General features: G+C 42.2%; 1 protein-coding gene across 1 annotated transcript in view; it reads left to right on the top strand.

Moving 5' to 3' along the window:
• The window catches only part of LOC137623452 (probable E3 ubiquitin-protein ligase HERC1), a 187289-nt gene that overhangs the window by 73536 nt on the left and 90712 nt on the right, over positions 1 to 23041 (top strand). The window contains exons 15-19 of the mRNA XM_068354287.1: positions 6452 to 6619; positions 10226 to 10454; positions 19730 to 19896; positions 20718 to 20841; positions 22629 to 22814. Coding sequence (XP_068210388.1) covers positions 6452 to 6619; positions 10226 to 10454; positions 19730 to 19896; positions 20718 to 20841; positions 22629 to 22814 — 874 coding nt within the window. The remainder of the gene's footprint in view (positions 1 to 6451; positions 6620 to 10225; positions 10455 to 19729; positions 19897 to 20717; positions 20842 to 22628; positions 22815 to 23041) is intronic.

The raw sequence follows: 23041 nt of genomic DNA, 5'->3' as shown, positions 1-23041 counted from the left end.
CTCGAGGCGGTCTCTATTCCTGTTTCCAAAGAGATGAGGGCTACTCTAACGTGGTGGAAGAACAACATTCTTCTCAAGGAGGGTCTCTCATTAGCTGTTCAGACCCCCGACCTTCATCTCTACTCGGACGCATCAGACTCGGGCTGGGGCGCGACATTGGACGGACAGGAATGCTCGGGGACATGGAACCAGGAACAGGAAACGCTTCACATCAATTGCAAGGAGTTGTTGGCAGTTCATCTGGCCTTAAGGAACTTCAAGTCCCTCCTGCTAAACAAGGTGGTGGAGGTGAACTCCGACAACACCACAGCCTTGGCGTACATCTCCAAGCAGGGAGGGACTCATTCGAGGAAGCTGTTCGAGATCGCAAGGGACCTCCTCATTTGGTCAAAAAGTCGAAAGCTCACGCTGGTAACGAGGTTCATTCAGGGCGATATGAATGTCTCGGCAGATCGCCTCAGCAGGAAGGGTCAAGTCATCCCCACAGAATGGACCCTTCACAAGAACGTGTGCAGCAGACTTTGGGCCCTGTGGGGTCAGCCAACTATAGATCTGTTCGCTACCTCGATGACCAAGAGGCTCCCATTGTACTGTTCCCCGATTCCAGACCCGGCAGCAGTTCACGTGGATGCTTTTCTGCTGGATTGGTCCCACCTTGACCTGTATGCATTCCCGCCGTTCAAGATCATCAACAGGGTTCTTCAGAAGTTCGTCTCTCACGAAGGGACACGGCTGACGCTGGTTGCTCCCCTTTGGCCTGCAAGAGAATGGTTCACAGAGGTACTGCAATGGCTGGTCGACGTTCCCAGGACTCTCCCTCTAAGAGTGGACCTTCTACGTCAACCTCACGTAAAGAAGGTACACCCAAGCCTCCACGCTCTTCGTCTGACTGCCTTCAGACTATCGAAAGACTTTCTAGAGCTAGAGGCTTTTCGAAGGAGGCAGCCAGAGCGATTGCCAGAGCAAGGAGGATATCCACTCGCAGAGTCTATCAATCTAAGTGGGAAGTCTTCCGTAGCTGGTGCAGAACCAATGCAGTTTCCTCTACCAGTACCACTGTAACCCAAGTTGCTGACTTCCTGTTACATCTTAGGAATGTTAGATCTCTATCAGCTCCTACGATCAAGGGGTACAGAAGTATGTTGGCAGCGGTTTTCCGCCACAGAGGCTTGGATCTTTCCTCCAACAAAGATCTGCAGGACATCCTTAGGTCTTTTGAGACCTCTAAAGAACGTCGGTTGTCCACTCCAGGCTGGAATCTAGACGTAGTCCTAAGGTTCCTTATGTCATCTAGATTTGAACCTCTCCAGTCAGCCTCTTTCAAAGACCTCACTCTCAAAACTCTTTTCCTCGTCTGCCTTGCAACAGCCAAAAGAGTAAGTGAGGTTCACGCCTCCAGCAGGAACATAGGTTTCACATCGGAAACGGCTACATGTTCCTTACAGCTCGGTTTTTTGGCAAAAAATGAGCTTCCTTCACGTCCTTGGCCTAAATCGTTCGATATTCCTAGCCTTTCCAACTTGGTGGGTAACGAACGGGAGAGAGTACTTTGCCCTGTCAGAGCTCTTAAGTACTATCTTAAAAGGTCAAAACCCTTGCGAGGACAATCAGAGGCCTTATGGTGTGCTATTAAGAAACCTTCGCTGCCTATGTCTAAGAACGCAGTTTCTTATTACATAAGGCTTCTGATTAGAGAAGCTCATTCTCACATGAAGGATGAAGACCTTGCTTTGCTGAAGGTAAGGACACATGAAGTGAGAGCTGTGGCTACTTCAGTGGCCTTCAAACAGAACCGTTCTCTGCAGAGTATTATGGATGCAACCTATTGGAGGAGCAAGTCAGTGTTTGCATCATTCTATCTCAAAGATGTCCAGTCTCTTTACAAGAACTGCTACACCCTGGGACCATTCGTAGCAGCGAGTGCAGTAGTAGGTGAGGGCTCAGCCACTACATTCCCATAATCCCATAACCTTTTTAACCTTTCTCTTGAATGCTTTTATTGTTGTTTTGGGTTGTACGGTGGGCTAAGAAGCCTTCCGCATCCTAGTTGATTTGGCGGGTGGTCAATTCTTTCTTGAGAAGCGCCTAGGTTAGAGGTTGTGATGAGGTCCTTTAGTATGGGTTGCAGCCCTTTATACTTCAGCACCTAAGAGTTGTTCAGCCTCCTAAGAGGACCGCTGCGCTCAGTAAGGAAGACGTACTTATTAAAGGCAGAGTAATGGTTCAAGTCGACTTCCTTACCAGGTACTTATAATTTCATTTGTTATTTTGAATAACTGATAAAATGAAATACGGGATACTTAGCTTCTTGATTAACATGTACACTGGTTTTCACCCACCTCCCTGGGTGTGAATCAGCTACATGATTATCGGGTAAGATTAATATTGAAAAATGTTATTTTCATTAGTAAAATAAATTTTTGAATATACTTACCCGATAATCATGATTTAATTGACCCACCCTTCCTCCCCATAGAGAACCAGTGGACCGAGGAAAAAATTGAGGTGGTGTTGTCAAGAAGTACTGGAGTACCTGACCACAGATGGCGCTGGTGAGTACACCCCCCTCTTGTATAGCGATCGCTGGCGTATCCCGTCCGTAGATTTCTGTCGGGCAACGGAGTTGACAGCTACATGATTATCGGGTAAGTATATTCAAAAATTTATTTTACTAATGAAAATAACATTATTCCTGGAAGAGGTATCAGGAAGTAGAATAAAGGTTATTTATTGCTGGATATCTATATACAGACATTTGGATATGCACTCGTATGCATACATATCTCTCTCTCTCTCTCTCTCTCTCTCTCTCTCTCTCTCTCTCTCTCTCTCTCTCTCTCTCTCTCTCTCTCTCTCAAGCAGTGAGAAGAAACATAAGAGGTTTCTGTCAGGGAGGCGGATGGTCGTAGTTTCATTACCATATTATCACCCAGTATTAATAATGTGCAATGTGAAATAGGAATCTGTAATGATGACTTCAGTTACCATGGCAACTGCCAAACTGGTTGAAGCGTGAACGTAGTCCAGAAGGATCCTCGTGCAGGATGGTCACTTTCAGCATAATGTAGTTGACTTACCAATTTTCTGGATGATTGGAAAAGTCAAGTTAAGGGTGACTGTATTAGAACACTGACAAGTTCCTTGGACTCTGAGCAACTGGAACAGTTGTTGTGAACCAGCATGTGGTAATTTGATGTCAGAATTCGGTTCCCTATTGATCCTGTTCTTATCATGGATCACATGGCAATGGCTGCTGTGCTCCCTAAGCCAGATCTGCTAGATGCTTCTATACCAGATTATGTTGTTATGCCTAGGTTTTCCTCATCACCTATGAGTGCGCTGAGTGGGGATTTATATTTTTCAGACTATGTAGATAAGATATTCTTCCCCTATAGAAGTGTCTCCTATTAGTACAGTGAAAGTATCTCCTCGTTCCCTGAAAGACTTTAGAGTTGAGCCTGTTATTTCCCCCTGTGCTGAGGGAGCTTTGTTTGAAGACCCTGATTACCAGTCTCCAACTCATATTAATGAGAAAGGCTTGCTTTGTACACAGAGGGATCATTGGCAGAAAACTCCTCTGAAAAGCGCCTGGAATAAGTTGAGAGATTTGCCATCTCTCTACAGTACTATGAGGGTGGTTGGACCGCTTCAGCTGTGTCTCCGTGTCCCCCTACCAGAGTTGGCAGTACCTTCAAGCTCCAAGCAGGTTTCTCCTTCCAAGCTTACTAAAGCTGGAAAGTCAATTATAACTATTCCTGCCATGCCAAGAAATTCTTTTAAGAATACAGTCAGGCCGAACGTTCAGATTGATAAATCTAAACGCACCGACGCATCTAAACAAGATGACATTGTAGTGGTTAGCAGGCTGCTACCAGCAAAACTTGCGGCCAGTCTATTGGGATGCCGACTTCATTCAACTTCCATACAACTATACGCAGTAACCACAGATGAATTTATCAGGGAAAAGAAATACAATTGATATGGGCTCTGCACCACCCCTTTTTTATTTTAGCCAAGGGGAACCCAACTACAAAAGAAAGATTTTCAAGCAATCTGTGGTATCTCAGATAAGGCTATAAGACTGCAGCCAAATGTAGCACACAGAAGGCCTACTTTCAGAATGCTGATCACACACTAGTCTCACTGCTTAATTTATACTGTGGGGAATTTCCTTAGGAATTACTATATAGCTCGAATTTAAGATAAGATCAGATTAATTTACTTATAAAGGGAAATGGCAATGATGGGCTAAGGAATGACTTAATCCATGTTTAGGGGGAACCATAATCAAAACATTTATAAAGAACAACAATATTTATTTAAAGAAAAAAAAAGATTAGAAAAATGTCCTATAATTTGGCAACAAAATTAAGGGTGCCTACACATGGGCGAGATTGTGAATACAGTATATCATCTAGCTGGAGTTAAGGTAAACCGCTAAATTTTGCATGAAACCTTGAACAATCCAACCATCCAAAAATATTATTTTTTAGTTACTTTTTTACCAATAAACTAAATTTCCTCTGAAATAAACATGAAACACTGACATACTGTATTTTCCTGATCAACCTCACCAGATAGATCTAGCCAACATACAGTACTGAACTAGTTAAAGATATATCTCAATTTGTTCCTTGCTCTGCCAGAGCAGAGATAGAACTATCACTGCCTGGTGAAGATTTTCAGTGGCAAAATACCAGCAGTAATGATAACTGCTTCAGAACTTCAAGATGGTCCAGACAATCTGCCGTATATCTCACCCATGCATGTTCTTTATAAAGAACACTTCTAAACAGAAGTGTTCTTTATATCTTGTATATCTTGTTTGCTGCGGAACATTCAGAATATTTATAATGGCTACGGGCCCTACGGAGAGTAAGGCATTAGGCCAGTCTGAAAAGGAAAAGGGATTATTTAGACATTGAACAATGAGGGATGAGCTAATATAATTTTCTGTACAGAATATGATAAAAAAAATTTCAAAAATTTGTATCTTCCCCAAATGAACATGATTATTTCTACAAGGTCACTGTACTCGCCTCCTTCTCTGTGCATGAAATTACTCCCCCAGAGTCTAGGCAGGCTGACAGGTCCAGTAAAGTTGTTACCTTTAAGTGTCATGACGTCACTGAACGCGCCGCCATCTTGACGAGTTAGAGTATTCCTCTGCATCATAATGATGATAAGAAAAATATAACGATATGCCCACCTGATGTTAGAGGGCGTGCTAGAGCATTTCCACATAGGTTCAAAGTTCCCCCCAGGAGTTCTATAAATCTTTGGCTTAGAACTAAAGAGATAAAACATAAAGTTACACAAATAAGAACCTTGTGTTTTATGCTAAAAACAAACACACTAATTGTCCAGATAAACCCCGTTCTTACACTCGGTCTGATGATCATGATAATCAGAATAAGCGTTCTGTAGAACGCTATTCTCTCTCAGATTCAGGTAGTCATCGACTTATGACCCATGCAACTTACGACTGTTCGACTTTACGATCACTTTTTCTCTGCGATGATGTTGCTAGTATGTTGGAAATAGTACACTAATAGGACAAATATTTCCTTGAAAATAATTTATTTTCTTGTGTAAAAATTAACTGATTTATCTTGATAAGTTAGTATTTTCTTTAATTGATAATATACAGTCTTCATTGTCAGTAAAAAATATATATCTGTCAAGTTCATATCATATGTCTGGGGATGTCTTATTACCGGTGGAAACCAAGCGGACAATAGAGTGATTTCTTTCCATAAGGCTAACAATTAGTATTAGTATACCCATTATTGAATTACAGTATCAAGTAATGATACAAAGTATTTCGTGGTTCTGTATCAGTTTTTATGAGTACCACTTGACGGAAATTTGACTCTATGCTAGTTTTATTTCATCTCTGATAATAGACCCATATTTATCTTATGAAAGTACAGTAATAGGACAAATATTTTCTTAGAAATAATATATTTTCTTTTGCATTATAAAAATGAAATACTTCTGCTTGGTAAGTTAGTATTTTCTTTAATTTCTTGCAAGAAAAAAGAAAAGGGCTTTACAAAAAGTGACGTTTTTTACTAGTGCTGGTGTGAGAAGGGTCCTAGTCTACCCCCACTCCCCCCTCCGCTAACTAGCGGAGGATAGTTATACATAGCAAAAGCTCTGACTGCATTTCAGCTATTGCTGAAATGATACTCCTATGCAAAGAGCTCCAGGTTTGCATAGTTAGGAAAAATACAAATTATTACAAATTTGTTATATTGATTTGAAAAGAAGGCAATTTAGTATTAGACACAACACAATACCATAGTTAGTTTATCCTCTTTGTAGTTCTATAAGGATTTTTTACAGAAAGTGAAGATTAAATAATTGATGATTTATCCTTGCAGTTTTGTATATTTCTAAATCTAAATACTGTCTTATTGTTTTGATTATTTTTATTCCTACTTCACAGCGGCTACAGCTTGGCATTTTAGTTATTAGCTTGGAAGATCACAGCCATGTAGCCGGTCTTCTTGGTTATAGTGCATCTGAGGAGAATTGTGCAGTAACATATGAAACATCCTCAACACTTCCAAGAGATCTCATGCACACACTTCTTGCTAATTTGGGATTCCATGTGGTAAGTTTTGCGCATTTTTTTTCAAGTACTAGACTACCTTTGAAAATTTTCTGATTGTATCATTATATTTTTTAAGTTTAATAACTGTTCCGTGAAAGATGAAATTAATAATAGAATTTATTTCTATATTCACCTTATGTTCATATTGCTTTGTCTCAGGAAGCTTGGAATGTTAGTTACCCTTTAAAATTGAGTTGTTTTGACACCAGATGCAAATCTTATGCTCCTTACATAGGAGTATTACTTTGGTGATAGCTGAAACTAGCAGTTGAAGCCTTTGAGAGGTGTAATTATCCTCTGCTAGTTAGCTGAAGGGCATAGCAGTGGTAAACCAACCACCCTGCTCACACCACTACTGTATTAATAAACAATTGTCACTTTGTATTTTAGCTCGGTAGAGTAAAGACGTAGTCTTGCTCTCCCATCAAAACTTTTTAATCGGTTTACGATTACAGCAACTGGCCCAAAAATTTTTAGTTATTTTTTCTTTCAGATGATGGACTTCCCTTTTGTGTGAACTCTGTTGCTTCCCTTAGCGAAGCAACGGCGCCTACCTCCAAGGGAAGTCTCCTCCTATGCTGCTTGCAGCAACTCCTACCTTCCTTTGTCCTTTTTGGCTTTTGGGTCTCTCCCACTAAGGAATGGTTCCGAGAGTGTTACAGTTTACCGCAGCACTCTCTGCATCTGCTCACCTTCGTTCCTGCAGCTTTGGCATAGGAAGAAGAGCAGTGGCAGACTGGTTCTCTTCTGGGTGTTCCAGTTGTGGTGATCCATTCGGAATTAACCCAGAAACTAACTTCTGTTACATTTCACAAGGAATGCTCAATGTCGAGCTTCAACTTAAGCTTGTTAAAGGGAAGCAGATAGCACTGCCTGGAGGTCTGCCTCCAGGCGTTGGACAATTTTCCCATCTGAGGGCAAGTTAACCTCCACCAGGTGTTTGGCAATTTTCCCTTCCGAGGGAGAGTTACCCTCCACCAGCTGTTGCTTGGCATTCTTCCCGCTTGCGGGGAGAATTGCTGACAGCGGCAACAAGGGTTGGTTGCCTTTCTCGCCCGCGGGAGAGACTACTTTCGCCTTGGTGGTTTTCCCCTCGGGGATTCCTCTTGCGGGAATTGGATTTGTCCATGTCTCACTCTTGCTCTTTGGAGCTTGGCAACAAAGGAGTTAGGTTACTGCTTGCAGTTCCTGTTCATCACTGTCGTACCCTCAGATTACAATACGAGTCTTGTTTCCAACTTCCCTTTGGGGTCGTTGCCGCAGGTGGTGATGATTGCTGACCGTTTGCGACCGCCACCTCCCCCATCGACGAGTCACGTGGGCTTTAACTCTTCGAGGTTATTACTGAGGCCAGTTCCATTGGGTCCTGTGCCTCATGGTTTCTACCTCTTACAAGGGAGAAATGGCTGTTCTTCAAGTCCAGCACTGCCTTTCTCCTTCCCTTCCAAGGGGAGGATATAAGGCTACTCACCAACCCCTCTGCGTGGTTATAATGAGCATTAGTACTTCGCGAAGACCTTAGTTTTTCTGAGAAGTCATGCACAATGTTGCATACCGATCCACTGAGCTCTAGTGAGGTAGGTGGGCGAGCTCTTCTTACTGTTACCTCAAACATGCGCTACTATGGTAACGAGCAGAGCTTCAACTTTTTGTTACCTTAAATGCGCACTTACTCACTTTTTCTATACCCATCCTTGCAGGTAAGAGTCAAATATCTCCGCGCCAGCGTTCACTGGTGCTTGTGAGCGATCACTGTCAGTCGCTGATGCTCGCCGATGGTTGCATCTTGCCAGCGCTCACTAATACTCACCAGCACTCGCTAGCGTTCGCTGGCACTTGCCTGCATTAGCTAGCAAGCATGGACAAACTTACTGAGTGTTTGTGGTGTTTGTGGTCTGGGCCAACAAAACCCTTACATGCGAGACTGGTTCCCTGGTCAAGTGAAGAGTGGAGGATAGAGAACTGATATATGTTCTTAATATCACGCCATTCTTCATTGATTGTCTGCTCTTCGTCTCCTAAAGTTTCAAAGACTGCAAATTGATTCTTACATTTAATTGTAAATGTTTGTTTGTGCTCTTTTTCTAAAAGTTTAGTTGTATCAAACCTATATATTCTATCTACCTCTCTGTTGGGTGCTTTCAGTATTAATTTCAGTGTGGCAATGAGGAGCTGGTGATCACTACCAATATCTACACCTGTATAGCTTCTTACATTTCTCAGAGTCCTCCTTCTCTCTTTATTAATGGCAATGTGACCTATTTGATTTTAGTAATTACCACACGTTGAAGTCAATGTATACTTGTGGATGTTCTTGTGTTGAAAAAGAGTACCTCCAATGACAAGATGGTTTGCTGAACAGAAACTCATGAAATGTGCTCCATTTTCATTTGCAACTTTGCCAAGACCCTCAACACCCATCACATTCTCTATCCCTTGATCTTTTCATAATACATATGTCTAAAGATCTAAAAGAATTCATAAATGTATTTGTTAAAATAATCTGTAATTTCCTTATACCGTAGATGGGCCCAAGGGCAGAGAACAGATTGTAATCTAGAACTAGAGTGGCAAAGAATCAGTCTTAAATGCCTTTTACACCATACGGGAATTTGAAATACCAGCCTTACTTTAAACTGGGATATGCCATTTACCATGAGAACTCTTACTGAATGGTGTACTAGAGCCACTAGGTACCACTTCAGGAGTTAGGCTTATCGGTCTTCTGAGTTTCCACAAAAGCTAACAGCATTAAATTCTTAATAAGCTCATGACTCAAAACTAAGCTCTTTTAGGCTTTAGAAGAGTCAATGGCTGGATTGGTATTATTGTCATCATTCCCTCTATAGCTAACTAGTTTAGTCATTGCTGAATTTCCCATGAACTTTTTGTTTCTTTTACACTTTTGTCTTTAATCTGAACAGCAACCACGAAACATTCTTTCCAAAAAGGAACAGTGAGTTCTACACACTCCTCACAAGATTCTTTACATTGAATAATTGTCTGAGGTACAAGATAGAGAATGAAAATCATAAACTGAAAACAGTTCTTAGGCACAACAACACAGCAATCCCTAACAAATCTGGAGGCAACATCTTTAACCCCTAAAATTATTACAAAACCAACAAAATCCTGATAATCTGGAGTGCATATTTTTTTTTTATTCAGAAGTCAATTGATTGATTTATTGATTGATTGATTTGAGGTTTTCTGGCATCCTGACATCTAAGGTGACTGACACCACTCCGAAGTAGACATTAGTATATTGGAAGAGAAGAAAAATGGGAAATTTCTTGATTTCAAGCGGTAACATTGACATTCCAAGCTTCTGGAGATGAAAGCAATATAAACATCAAGAGATGTTATTAGGTATTTGAAATACAGTATATATTTTTATGAAGAGTGATAAAAATGTAGTTGGTATAGTCCATTATTCTTAGTCTTGTATATGATATATTTTTTATAGTTAGTGGCTATACATGATACAGTTTTGTAAATGTTAACCTTCTGTTTACTGAATATCTCGGGATTGTAGCCTTTAAAAATTGTTAGTTTTCTCATGTTTTATTCCCACTGAGGTTTACTACTGGTTGTGGTTGATTTCAGAAACATCAACTTAATCAACTCCTGGATGAAGAGAAACCAGGGAAAAAAGGTTCAGGAAAAGATTCATCAGATGCAGATCAAACAGCTCAAGATAATGAAGATGTCCACTCCAGAGAAGCTAAAGAAGCTCAGAAGTCTCAAACTCAGGAACCAGAAGATCAAGAATCTACTACTTCTGCACCAACATCACATCCAGGAACACTCCCGAAAACATCTATATCTACTTCAGGTATGTTAGATTTTCATTTTCAAGATGATATACAGTAATTGCATTAATGATGGTGAAGCTCCTTCATTTTCTATATGTGTCAGTGTTACTTATACTGTATCATTAAACAAATAGTTATTTAGGTAAAACTATTTGTTAAGAAGTAAAGAAGATATTCAAGTTTTACCATTATATCATGGCAGCAAATTGCATGATTTAATTAGTCAGTAATGCTTCAAGTCTATCACAGATTTCAGATTATATATTCTTATCTAATGATCAAATTTTTTTGATGATTTTTATCCATATATTTTTTAAAAATGGAAATAAGAGAAATATTTAGGTAATCAAGGTTTTTGTATACTATTCAGTAATTTCATCTAGGAAAAATCAGAGTAAGCACCCTGGCCAAAGAGAAAATGGCTAAATAGTAAAAAATAGACTGAATAACTGAAAGAATAATGAAAAATTAGACGATCGAAACAAACAGGATATGCATATGTTCTTGTTCACTTATAACAGTTAGGAAGACCAGGAACAGAAAATAAGACTATAAGGAAATGGTATCAGATCTAGGGGTAAAACTGCCACATTCTGAAGGGATACTGGTGAGGGAGAGCTTGATGGCAACATTGAAGGTGTCAGAATTGATTTTGAGGATGTGATGGAAGATATAGCTTTGGGGAAATATACAGTTTTAGTACAGGAAGTCTGTTACAGCTAAGTATTAGATTTGCTGAACATACTATTTGAGAAAACAAGAGAGGAGTTGATAGCATACAAGAATGACGAACTTGGAAGACAGATTGTTTTTATTCTGAGAGATATAGATGCTTTTTAAAGAAAATGGTTGCACATTGGAAAGCACTTAAATAAGGCATGCAAAAGCTAGCAGAAGTAGTATGCAGTACTATATTAGAGAAGTTTATATGGAAAAAGAGAGATGTAGTGGTGGAATCAATGTGTAAATGGAGAATTGGAAGAGAAGAGAGCCTTAAAGCTTTATCAGAGGACAATTATAGAAGAGGATAAAGATATAACTATATATACTGTACAGTAGATGTAGAAGAGGAGGTAGGATAAAAATGCCAGTGACAAGGGCAAATTATTAATCTTGATAATGTTGCTGAAAAATATAGAAAAGGGCTAGAAAATGGTGAAGTATCCAAATGATGAAATTGTAGAAACTAAAGTTTAAAAGAATTGTCACTGAAGTGATTGAAGCAATCTTAAATATCTTCTGAATGAAGAAAAGCAATATTAACTAAAATATAGTGACATAGTAGAGGGAACCGTACATTAGAGAATATAATGGCAGATATTCAGAATGGCCCTGAAGAAGATGAAAACTGGAAAAGCCTTCAACCATTTGGAATGAACAGTGATATAATAAATCAGAAAGAATGACAGTTACCCATGAGTTTTCAATATTAATCTTACCCGATAATCATGTAGCTGTCAACTCCGTTGCCCGACAGAATTCTACGGACGGGATACGCCAGCGATCGCTATACAAGAGGGGGGTGTACTCACCAGCGCCACCTGTGGCCAGGTACTGCAGTACTTCTTGTTGACACCACCTCAATTTTTCCTCTGTCGTGCTTCCGGCAAGACCTACATGGATACGCTTATAATTTTGGAGTCTTTGTTCACGGTTTTGGTGAAGTATTGCTCTGAGATTTCAGCTTTCGCTATACAGGAAGCTTTTCCCTTAGCTTAGATAGCTTTTGGATTAATTTTGATTAATGGTATAACGATCTTTGCTTTAATTTGGAAACCCCCTATGACTGTTCTCTGATTCAAGATGTCCGACCATTCACGAACTCCTACCCAAAGACGATGTAGAGTTAGCACTTGTGTTAGGCGTCTTCCGAAGGCCTCGGTTGATCCTCACACCGTTTGTTCCGACTGTCGGGGAAAATCCTGCCAGTTGGATGATCGATGTGAGGAATGTGCCGGTCTTTCGGAATTTGATTTTATTCAATTCCTTAAATATACGACTAAGTTAGAGAGGGAGAGAGTTAGGAGGAGTTCGGCTCGCTCTTTGCTTTATTCATCCCCCCATGATCCTCATCCTTTTCCTCCCCCTGTAGTGGCTACCCCCGAACCTACTATTAGTGCTCAGCCTGATATGTCGGATGTTTTACGTGCCATTCAGGCTTTAGGTGATAAAGTGGAGTCGGTAGTGAGTGACCACAAGTTCCTCTTGGCAGACGTCAAGGAACTTAAAGTGAAAAGTGCAGTGGGAAGTGGTAGTGCCAGTGCTGTGCCTAGTGCTAGTGTCAGTGTCAGTGTTGCGCGTGAGGATACTTCTGTGCGTGCCAGTCGTCCTCCCAGTCCGGGACCTCTTGCAAGCTCCCAAGCCCAGGGGAGAAGCAATGTCGAAGGGCAAAAGGGTTCGGCAGGCCTTGATCGGCGCACAGTAGTATCCTCAGTGGTTGCGGGCGTATCTTATAGAGATCGTCACTTCCACTCTCAGACGATTGAGCCCTTTATTACCTCGTCTGCAGAAGATGTTTCCGGGAGGAAACGCTGGACTCAGGTCTCAAGACCTCTTAAGCGTAAAGTCCAGACCGCGCGAGTCCAACAGCCCGGGTGTAGCCATTGGGCTAGCTCGGACTCGCCGCAGTCATCAGGTGACTGCACGCCTCCTAAGAGAGGTAAGGCGATGCCTCAACAGACCTCAACTTCTGTTAAAGCTATGCCTCAACAGACCTCAACTTCTGTTGATCCTAAGATGGCTATGCTGCAGACTATGCAGTCGCAGCTTGCGGTGTTGATGCGGGAGTTTCAGGCAGAGAAGGTTAATACACCTCCTCCTGCGAGCGCTCCTCCTCCTCTGCGCAGTCCAATCTGCCAGACGTATGATGTTGAGGTTCCTCAAGCTACCTCCATGCGTGAGCTGCCGCGTTGGGAGTTGCCAGATACCAGCGCTGTGCAGCAACCTCCACTTTCCTTGAGGCAGGAGCCTCTTACCACGCGGCAACCTCCTCAACACTGGGGGCAGGAACCTTATGCTTTACAACAACCTCCTCTACCCTTGAGGCAGGAGTCTCTTGCATTACAACCATCCTCGAGGCAGCAACCTCTTGAGGTACGACAACCTCTACCATCCTTGAGGCAGCCACCTCAACTCTCGCAGCAGCCACCTCCACTTTCCTCGAGGCGAGAACCTCAACTCTCGAGGCAAGCACCTCAAGAACCTCAACTCGTGAGACAAGAGCCTCTCTCTGCGCAGCCACCTCAACCCTTGAAGCAAGCGCAACTCTTGAGGCAGGAACCTCATGCTATGAGTCAGCCACCTCAACGCATGCATCTACCACTTTCGCCTCAGCTTGAGCCTCTTCCCATTCAACTTGAACCGCAGTCTATGCAGCATGAGCCTCATGTTTTACAACAGTCGCCTCTCACCACGCTTGCTCCTCAGACCTCCGCAGAACCTCCTTCATCCCAGCCTCATGACTTTGTCATTACCAGCCCTCATCCTCTTCAACAGAGACTTGAGGATGAATCCGCAAGTGCGCATGCACCCGCTCTTCAGGATTCAGCCATTCAGCATACCGCTTTAACTTTACCTCTCGCTTCTCAACCCTCAGGTGATGAGGTTTCTGAGGATGAAGCTGCTCACCTGGATGATCCTTCATCTGATGTGGAGGAACCCAAGTCATTGCCACCCTCCATTGACTTTCGCAAGGTCCTGGCTCTGTTCAGAGAGTTATACCCGGATCACTTTGTTTCTGCTACCCCTCGCTCTCCTCCATCCGAGTTCTCTCTAGGCATGCAACCTGTTAAGTCTGCCTACACTAAGCTCGTCTTCGCTAGATCTTCAAAGAGAGCTTTGAGAATGTTAGGGGATTGGTTGCAGTCCAAGCAGCAACTGGGAAAGACGTCTTTTATGTTTCCACCTCCTAAGCTGACTTCTAAGGCGGGCGTCTGGTATGCCACAGGAGAGGATCCAGGCTTGGGGGTCCCTGCCTCTGCCCAGGCTGACTTCTCAAGTTTGGTTGACTCTCCACGAAGGTCGGCTATGAGACGCTCTAAGGTCTGCTGGACCTTTTCTGACCTGGACCACTTCTTAAAGGGAGTCTTTCGCGCCTTTGAAATTTTTAATTTTCTCGACTGGTGCCGGGGGCCTTGAGCAAGAAGACTGCCCCATCTGACAAAGACTCGGCCGTGCTGATCATGTCCTGTATGGACAAAGCAATTCGCGATGGTTCCGGCGAACTTGCCTCTATGTTTGTATCGGGAGTCCTCAAGAAAAGGGAACAACTTTGCTCCTTCCTTTCCACTGGTATCACCTCTTGCCAAAGGTCACAGTTACTTTTTGCTCCTCTTTCTAAGTTCCTGTTTCCTGAGGATCTTATCAAGGAATTGTCTGCGGCTCTTATTCAGAAGGACACGCATGACCTTGTGGCCTCTTCAGCACGGAAGGCTAAGGTTGCTCCTTCAGTTCCTAGAACTTACCGCACCCCAGTGGCTGATACTCCTGCTACCAGATTTATTCCGCCCTTTCGTGGCAAAGCCCCCAGCCGAGGAGGTACCCGCCCAGACGGTCACAGGGGCAGGTCCAAGAAAGGTACCAAGTCTTCGAAAAGCAAACATTGACTCTCCTCCTCTCCAGACAGCTGTAGGAGCCAGACTCAAGATCTTCTGGCAAGCTTGGGAAAGAAGAGGTGCAGACGCCCAGTCTGTCAAGTGGCTAAGGGAGGGTTACAGGATACCATTCTGCCGCAATCCCCCTCTGACCACTTCTCCCATCAACCTCTCTCCCAACTACAAGGAAAAGGACAAGAGGCTAGCGTTACATCAAGAGGTGTCGCTCCTGTTACAGAAGGAGGCAGTGGTGATAGTCCGGGATCATCAATCCCCGGGCTTCTACAACCGTCTCTTTCTGGTGGCCAAGAAGACAGGAGGTTGGAGACCGGTGCTGGACGTCAGTGCGCTCAATGCTTATGTCACCAAGCAGACGTTCACTATGGAGACGACAAAGTCGGTCCTAGCAGCGGTCAGGCAGGAGGACTGGATGGTCTCGTTGGATCTGAAAGACGCCTACTTTCACGTCCCCATTCATCCAGACTCCCAACCTTTTCTGAGATTCGTTTTTGGAAAGGTTGTGTACCAATTCCAAGCCCTGTGTTTTGGCCTAAGCACGGCACCTATGGTGTTTACGCGACTGATGAGGAATATTGCGAAATTCCTCCACTTGGCGGACATCAGAGCCTCCCTTTATTTAGACGACTGGCTGTTAAGAGCCCCCACAAGTCGTCGCTGTCTGGAGAGTCTCAGTTGGACTTTGGACTTGACCAAGGAACTGGGTCTTTTGGTCAACTTAGAGAAGTCCCAGCTTATTCCTTCCCAAACCATCGTTTACCTGGGAATGGAGATTCGGAGTCAAGCTTTTCGGGCTTTTCCGTCGGCCCCAAGAATCAACCAAGCCCTAGAGTGCATACTGAGCATGCTGAAGAGGAACAGATGCTCGGTGAGACAGTGGATGAGTCTAACAGGGACCCTGTCATCGTTAGCCCTGTTCACCGAGTTAGGGAGACTCCACCTCCGCCCCCTTCAATTCCATCTAGCAGCTCACTGGGACAAGAATATGACGCTCGAAGCGGTCTCTATTCCTGTTACCAAAGAGATGAAGACTACTCTCATGTGGTGGAAGAGCAACATCCTTCTCAAGGAGGGTCTCTCGTTAGCTGTTCAGACCCCCAATCTTCATCTCTATTCGGACGCATCAGACTCGGGCTGGGGCGCGACCTTGGACGGACAGGAATGCTCGGGAACATGGAACAAGGAACAGGAAACGCTTCACATCAATTGCAAGGAGTTGTTGGCAGTACATCTGGCCTTAATGAACTTCAAGTCCCTCCTGCTAAACAAGGTGGTGGAGGTGAACTCCGACAACACCACAGCCTTGGCATACATCTCCAAGCAGGGAGGGACTCATTCGAGGAAGCTGTACGAGATAGCAAGGGACCTCCTCATTTGGTCAAGAAGTCTAAACCTCACGCTGGTAACGAGATTCATTCAGGGCAATATGAATGTCTCGGCAGATCGCTTCAGCAGGAAGGGTCAAGTCATCCCCACAGAATGGACCCTTCACAAGAACGTGTGCAACAGACTTTGGACCTTGTGGGGTCAGCCAACGATAGATCTGTTCGCCACCTCCATGACCAAGAGGCTCCCATTGTACTGTTCCCCAATTCCAGACCCGGCAGCAGTTCACGTGGATGCTTTTCTGCTGGATTGGTCCCATCTCGATCTATATGCATTCCCGCCGTTCAAGATCATCAACAGAGTTATTCAGAAGTTCGTCTCACGAAGGGACACGGCTGACGTTGGTTGCTCCCCTTTGGCCTGCAAGAGAATGGTTCACAGAGGTACTGCAATGGCTGGTCGACGTTCCCAGGACTCTCCCTCTAAGAGTGGACCTTCTACGTCAACCTCACGTAAAGAAGGTACACCCAAGCCTCCACGCTCTTCGTCTGACTGCCTTCAGACTATCGAAAGACTCTCTAGAGCTAGAGGCTTTTCGAAGGAGGCAGCCAGAGCGATTGCCAGAGCAAGGAGGATATCCACTCGTAGAGTCTATCAATCCAAGTGGGAAGTCTTCCGAAGCTGGTGCAGAGCCAATGCAGTTTCCTCTACCAATACCTCTGTAACCCAAGTTGCTGACTTCCTGTTACATCTTAGGAATGTTAGATCTCTTTCGGCTCCTACGATCAAAGGGTACAGAAGTATGTTGGCATCAGTTTTCCGCCACAGAGGCTTGGATCTTTCCTCCAACAAGGATCTACAGGACATCCTTAAGTCTTTCGAGACCTCTAAAGAACGTCGCTTGTCCACTCCAGGCTGGAATCTAGACGTAGTCTTAAGGTTCCTTATGTCTCCTAGATTTGAACCTCTCCAGTCAGCCTCTTTCAAAGACCTTACTCTCAAAACTCTTTTCCTCGTCTGCCTTGCAACAGCCAAAAGAGTTAGTGAGGTTCACGCCTTCAGCAGGAACATAGGATTCACATCCGAAACAGCAACATGTTCCTTACAGCTCGGGTTTTTGGCAAAAAATGAACTTCCTTCACGTCCTTGGCCTAGATCGTTCGAAATTCCTAGCCTTTCCAACATGGTGGGTAACGAGCTAGAGAGAGTTCTTTGCCCTGTCAGAGCTCTAAAGTACTATCTTAAAAGGTCAAAACCTATACGAGGACAATCAGAGGCCTTATGGTGTGCCATCAAGAAACCTTCGATGCCTATGTCCAAAAACGCAGTTTCGTATTACATAAGGCTTCTGATTAGAGAAGCTCATTCTCACATGAAGGATGAAGACCTTGCTTTGCTGAAGGTAAGGACCCACGAAGTGAGAGCTGTAGCTACTTCGATGGCCTTCAAACAGAACCGTTCTCTGCAGAGTATTATGGATGCAACCTATTGGAGGAGCAAGTCAGTGTTTGCATCATTTTATCTCAAAGATGTCCAGTCTCTTTACGAGAACTGCTACACCCTGGGACCATTCGTAGCAGCGAGTGCAGTAGTAGGTGAGGGCTCAGCCACTACATTCCCTTAACCCCATAACCTTTTTTAACCTTTCTCTTGAATGCTTTTATTGTTGTTTTTGGGTTGTTACGGTAGGCTAAGAAGCCTTCCGCATCCTAGTTGATTTGGCGGGTGGTCAATTCGTTCTTGAGAAGCGCCTAGGTTAGAGGTTGTGTAGAGGTCCTTTAGTATGGGTTGCAGCCCTTTATACTTCAGCACCTTAGAGTTGTTCAGCCTCCTAAGAGGAACGCTGCGCTCAGTAAGGAAGACGAACTTATTAAAGGCAGAGTAATGGTTCAAGTCTACTTCCTTACCAGGTACTTATAATTTCATTGTTATTTTGAATAACTGATAATATGAAATACGGGATACTTAGCTTCTTGATATATATGTACACTGGTTTTCACCCACCTCCCTGGGTGTGAATCAGCTACATGATTATCGGGTAAGATTAATATTGAAAAATGTTATTTTCATTAGTAAAATAAATTTTTGAATATACTTACCCGATAATCATGATTTAATTGACCCACCCTTCCTCCCCATAGAGAACCAGTAGACCGAGGAAAAATTGAGGTGGTGTCAACAAGAAGTACTGCAGTACCTGGCCACAGGTGGCGCTGGTGAGTACACCCCCCTCTTGTATAGCGATCGCTGGCGTATCCCGTCCGTAGAATTCTGTCGGGCAACGGAGTTGACAGCTACATGATTATCGGGTAAGTATATTCAAAAATTTATTTTACTAATGAAAATAACATTTTACAGAATATATGAAAACCTGACAAAGGAGATATGACCAGGAAAATTGGAAAAGCGTTATTCAATAATGGTTTAAAAGGGAAGAAACAATACTCTGAAATGAGAGATTTTTCAGGAATAAGACTGTTTGAGAAGGCCCTAAGGTGCTGGAAAAAGGGAAAAATTATATAAATAGTAATTATAAGTTTTGCTTTATGCCAGTAAGTTTAATAAAAAGAAATAATCTATATGAAATCGCTATAGTGGATGGACTGTGGAAAGAGAATGAGGTCATAATGTGTGTGGAGATATTGATATGGCACTTAGCCCTTTTACCCCCAGGCTATTTGGAAATTTCCAACCCTTAACCCTCGGGGGGTTATTTTTTTCCCAGCACATTTTGCAGTATATTTTTTTTAAATTGCTGTAACAGCCTTAATTTTTGTCATAGAGAGGTCAGGTTGGTCTCATTCTCTTGGAAAATGCCTGAATTTTCTCAAAACATTATCAAAAATATGAAAAAAAAAATTTTTTATAGCATTTTTTTGCAAGGACGTACCGGTACGTCCATGGGGGTAAAGGGATGGCTTTTGTGAAACTTACCAGTACGTCCTTTGGGGGTAAAAGGGTTAACATAGTACCAAAAAAACAGTCATTACCACATTACAAAGTCAGATCCTACTGGAAAGACTTATCAAATTTGTGATGTTACATTTCCATAAAAAGAACTAGAGTGATGATGATGTGTTGCAGAAAACATATAAATGTGTTCATCTAAAATTAGGCATGAATCCTTTGCTATTACAGTAATCATAATATTGAAGGAAACTAAAAATTATGAAATAGAGTACAATGAGAGCTGCTGTATTTAGATGATCGGGTGTTATTAATAGAATCTGAGGGGAAGGAATGGAAATAATTAAGAAGAGTAGGAGTGGAATAGGATAACAGGACTAAATATTTGTATAAACCAATCAAAGCTTTTGATGATTTAAAGACATTTTACTTAATATGTGTCTTTTTTTCAGTTTTGGAAGAATACGGTGGAGATACTAGCTGTGATAGCGTGAGCAATGTACGACAGCCATGCATAGATTCTCAACTGTGGGGCACACATCCACAACATCTATTAAGACTTCTATCAACTCTGCATTCTCATTTACTCACATACTGTACACACCATCAGTTTGAAGAGGTAAGTGATTATCAGTGTCTGCAAACTAATTTGGAGAAAAATTATGGACATGGTTTTTATTTGATAAAGAAATTTGAATATACTGTACTGTAGTTATGAAAATAAATAATTTTTGCAAAGAAGTATTAAGAATTCAGCAAGACCACTTTAAAGGTTAAAGGTGACTGGTCTCAGTTCCGGTTCCATCAGAATAGATGCTCACCAGAACATCAGCTGGGCAAGCCCAACCCCCCACTGTGGTGCCCTACCACAGCAGTAGCCTCCCCAGTAAATAGCTTAAACTCACGGTCCTGGGCGGGGATCGATCTCTTGCCATGCGAATGCTAGGCAAACACGTTACCACTGTACTAGCCAGGAGGCTAGTTTTTCAGAATGCTTGCCAGAAGGATTTTTTTTTATAAATGAGAAGTAGAACTTGGAGCAACCTAAGGGAAAGATACCAATTAACTAGGAAAGAATGATGAGAGTCTTGGATGAAAGTCACTTCAAAAGGTTGATTTTATAGATGTGTATTTTGTTAGGGACAACTAAATTATGTATGGAGAGAATAACATTCTTCTACTAATTCTCAAATTTAAAAGATTTTATTTATTATTAGGAAAGAAGGAGATGCAATCATCAAGAAAGTATCCTTTAAAGATTGTCAGTTTTCATTCTTATCAGCATTGAAATCTGGAACTTAACCAGGGTAGCTGCTCATGATATTTAAGGGATGAGATATTTAGCAAATTTCATTTTGTTTTTTTTGTTTGGTGGAATATCAACATTGTGTATTTGCACTTTTAGTAGTATTTCATCATTTATTGTTTTTCAACTTCCAGAACTCCTTAAGCATGCAGCTGTTGAATGATCATTTCCGTGAGCTGTTCGAGATGTGCGGAGATTTGTTGAAGCTGACATCAAAATTTTTAGCCTCCCACCCAGGACTAGCCCATGTAATTCATGGTAAGTCTTTTATTTGCAGTAAAATAGTATTCACATAAAGTGGTGAATATTTGTATCTAACTGATAAACAAAAGAGGCCATTAAAGGAGCTGATGTAACCCAAGGAGTGACAGTGTTGATAAAAAAAACTCATATTTGAAGAAATAAGAAAAATAGTTGCCAATTTAGATAAATGAGAAACTGTTTGCATGTGACAGTATTTATGTAGCCAAAATATGCAAGAAGCCTTAGCAACTACATAAGTGCATATTTAAAAACAACCCTATATTCATTAGTGGTAGTAATGAGGTTTTTAAGGCAAGCTGAGCTTGATTTAATAAATTGAAAAGGGAAATAGTATATATAGTAGAGCAAGGTATGGGGATGATGCCATTTCAGACAAATATGGAGCAGAGATAAGTTGGAAATTTAAAGAATTTGTAGAGGCATTCAGATTTATTCCCTAAGTTTTTATTGTGATGATGTGGGCTTCATTTGGAACAAGTGCCAAAGAGGACCTGCATAACCTAGATGGAGAAGTGTACCATTCTGAAAATTCCAGTGTTTTCATGAAAAATAATGTAATGGAGAAGTTACTAAAATTAAATAGGAGGATCGGGGTAACTAAGGAATTTTTCATGGATTCTGATCATTAGGTGTTTGGACCCATTTTGAAAAAATATAGTTTTGCAGCATAATCCACTATATTGTTTCATAGCAAACCAAGGGAAAGTGTTTTTCTGGACAATGAACTTGCCAAATAGCTGCTTTAAGAGGAGCTCCAGGTTCCTCATTGGAGTTTAGCTCAAGACTTGAGCAATGCAGTTTTGTATGCTCAGTGCAGCACGATGGGCAGAGTTGATGTCCAAAGTGATAGAAGGCAGAGGAAGGTAGGGACATATCCCAAGGGGAAGGGATGGACAGGTGGCTTTTACCAGTCTGCCTGCTACGGAATCTGTAAGACAGCTATCGACCATTGACTCCTCATTTCAGCGAACAGGGTATAGCAGGGAGTCTTGTCTGCTAGGGAAGGTCAAAGGACTAGAAGAGCCTATACCTGTCCAGACCAGAGGGCAAACAGAAAGCTTTTGGACTCAGATTGCCAGGGCAGAGCTGGTATATGGCCTTCTCCTTTTCCTGGATGGTTTATTCTACTAATGGTTTACCTAGTTGTTGCAGAGCTTCAGCCTACTCTGGTCCTTCCTGCTTTTGGCCAGAGAGCGCGTGTTCCTTGCCCTTTCTGAAGTATCGGTACCAGTAAAGTTTAATTAGTTACCCTGGTGAAAAGGGGCTTCTCTAGGGACCAAACTTCATGGGAAAATGAGACCTGTGCTGACAAAATGTAGGATGAGGATCCCTTTTCCATTCCATCTAGGGTTGCCTGCCTGTAGCCAAGGCCCTGGTGGCTGGTTGTTTGCATTGGAGCTCCTGGTGTTGATGTCTTATAGAGTGAAGCTTGTTTTACTTTCTTCCCAAAGTCTTCCATGGTAGACTCTGTCTTCTGAACACACCTTGCATGAGCCAGTGAGGCTGGAATTTCAACCAGGACAAGGAGGTCAATTTGTGATGCAGTGGGGAATTTTGTCTTAAATAGAGAAGCCCAAATCTGTTCTTGTAAAGTGACCATCACTTTATGCTGGGTAAAGGGCACTTCTGAGTAATGGGTTGAATAGAACACATAATGTATACTGGGGCAATACAATTAATGTACTCGTATATTTATGCTCAAGTGTGTATACTGTACTATTTTAATTTTGTTACTATAGTTAGTGTTTTTGTATCTGTTTTATATATTTTTCCCATTTCAGATGTTGTGTATCACAGTGTTTGTGGATGGGTACTAGCTCACGTAGTTTATGCTCTCCTCCTGTTTCCTGCGCGTCTTGTTCGTCCGTTGTTGGGCTCTCTTAGAGCTATTCTCCCTATTTTGGATTCAGCAAATCGAACTATTGCTTCTGTAACAAACTTCACTGACCAGGAAGATGTGACCTCAGGTATGTAATAAAATAAACTTTCAGCATACATAATACAGTGTCTCATTTTACGAGAAGGATATAATTTTTAAAATGATTACTGATCTTTGATTGTCTAATTACATGAAATGCCTTAGTATGTATTTTATTCCTCTTTTAGCCATCTACCCATAATTTTTACTCGAAAAACACTATACAGATTCAATTTAATTCTTGCATAATCAAAGAATGTAGCTATATTTTTCAAT

This window comes from Palaemon carinicauda, chromosome 30, assembly GCF_036898095.1.
Source record: "Palaemon carinicauda isolate YSFRI2023 chromosome 30, ASM3689809v2, whole genome shotgun sequence".
In the NCBI taxonomy this organism is placed as follows: domain Eukaryota; kingdom Metazoa; phylum Arthropoda; class Malacostraca; order Decapoda; family Palaemonidae; genus Palaemon; species Palaemon carinicauda.
Note: the sequence above shows the minus strand (reverse complement) of the source record. Positions and strands in the feature narration are given on the sequence as shown.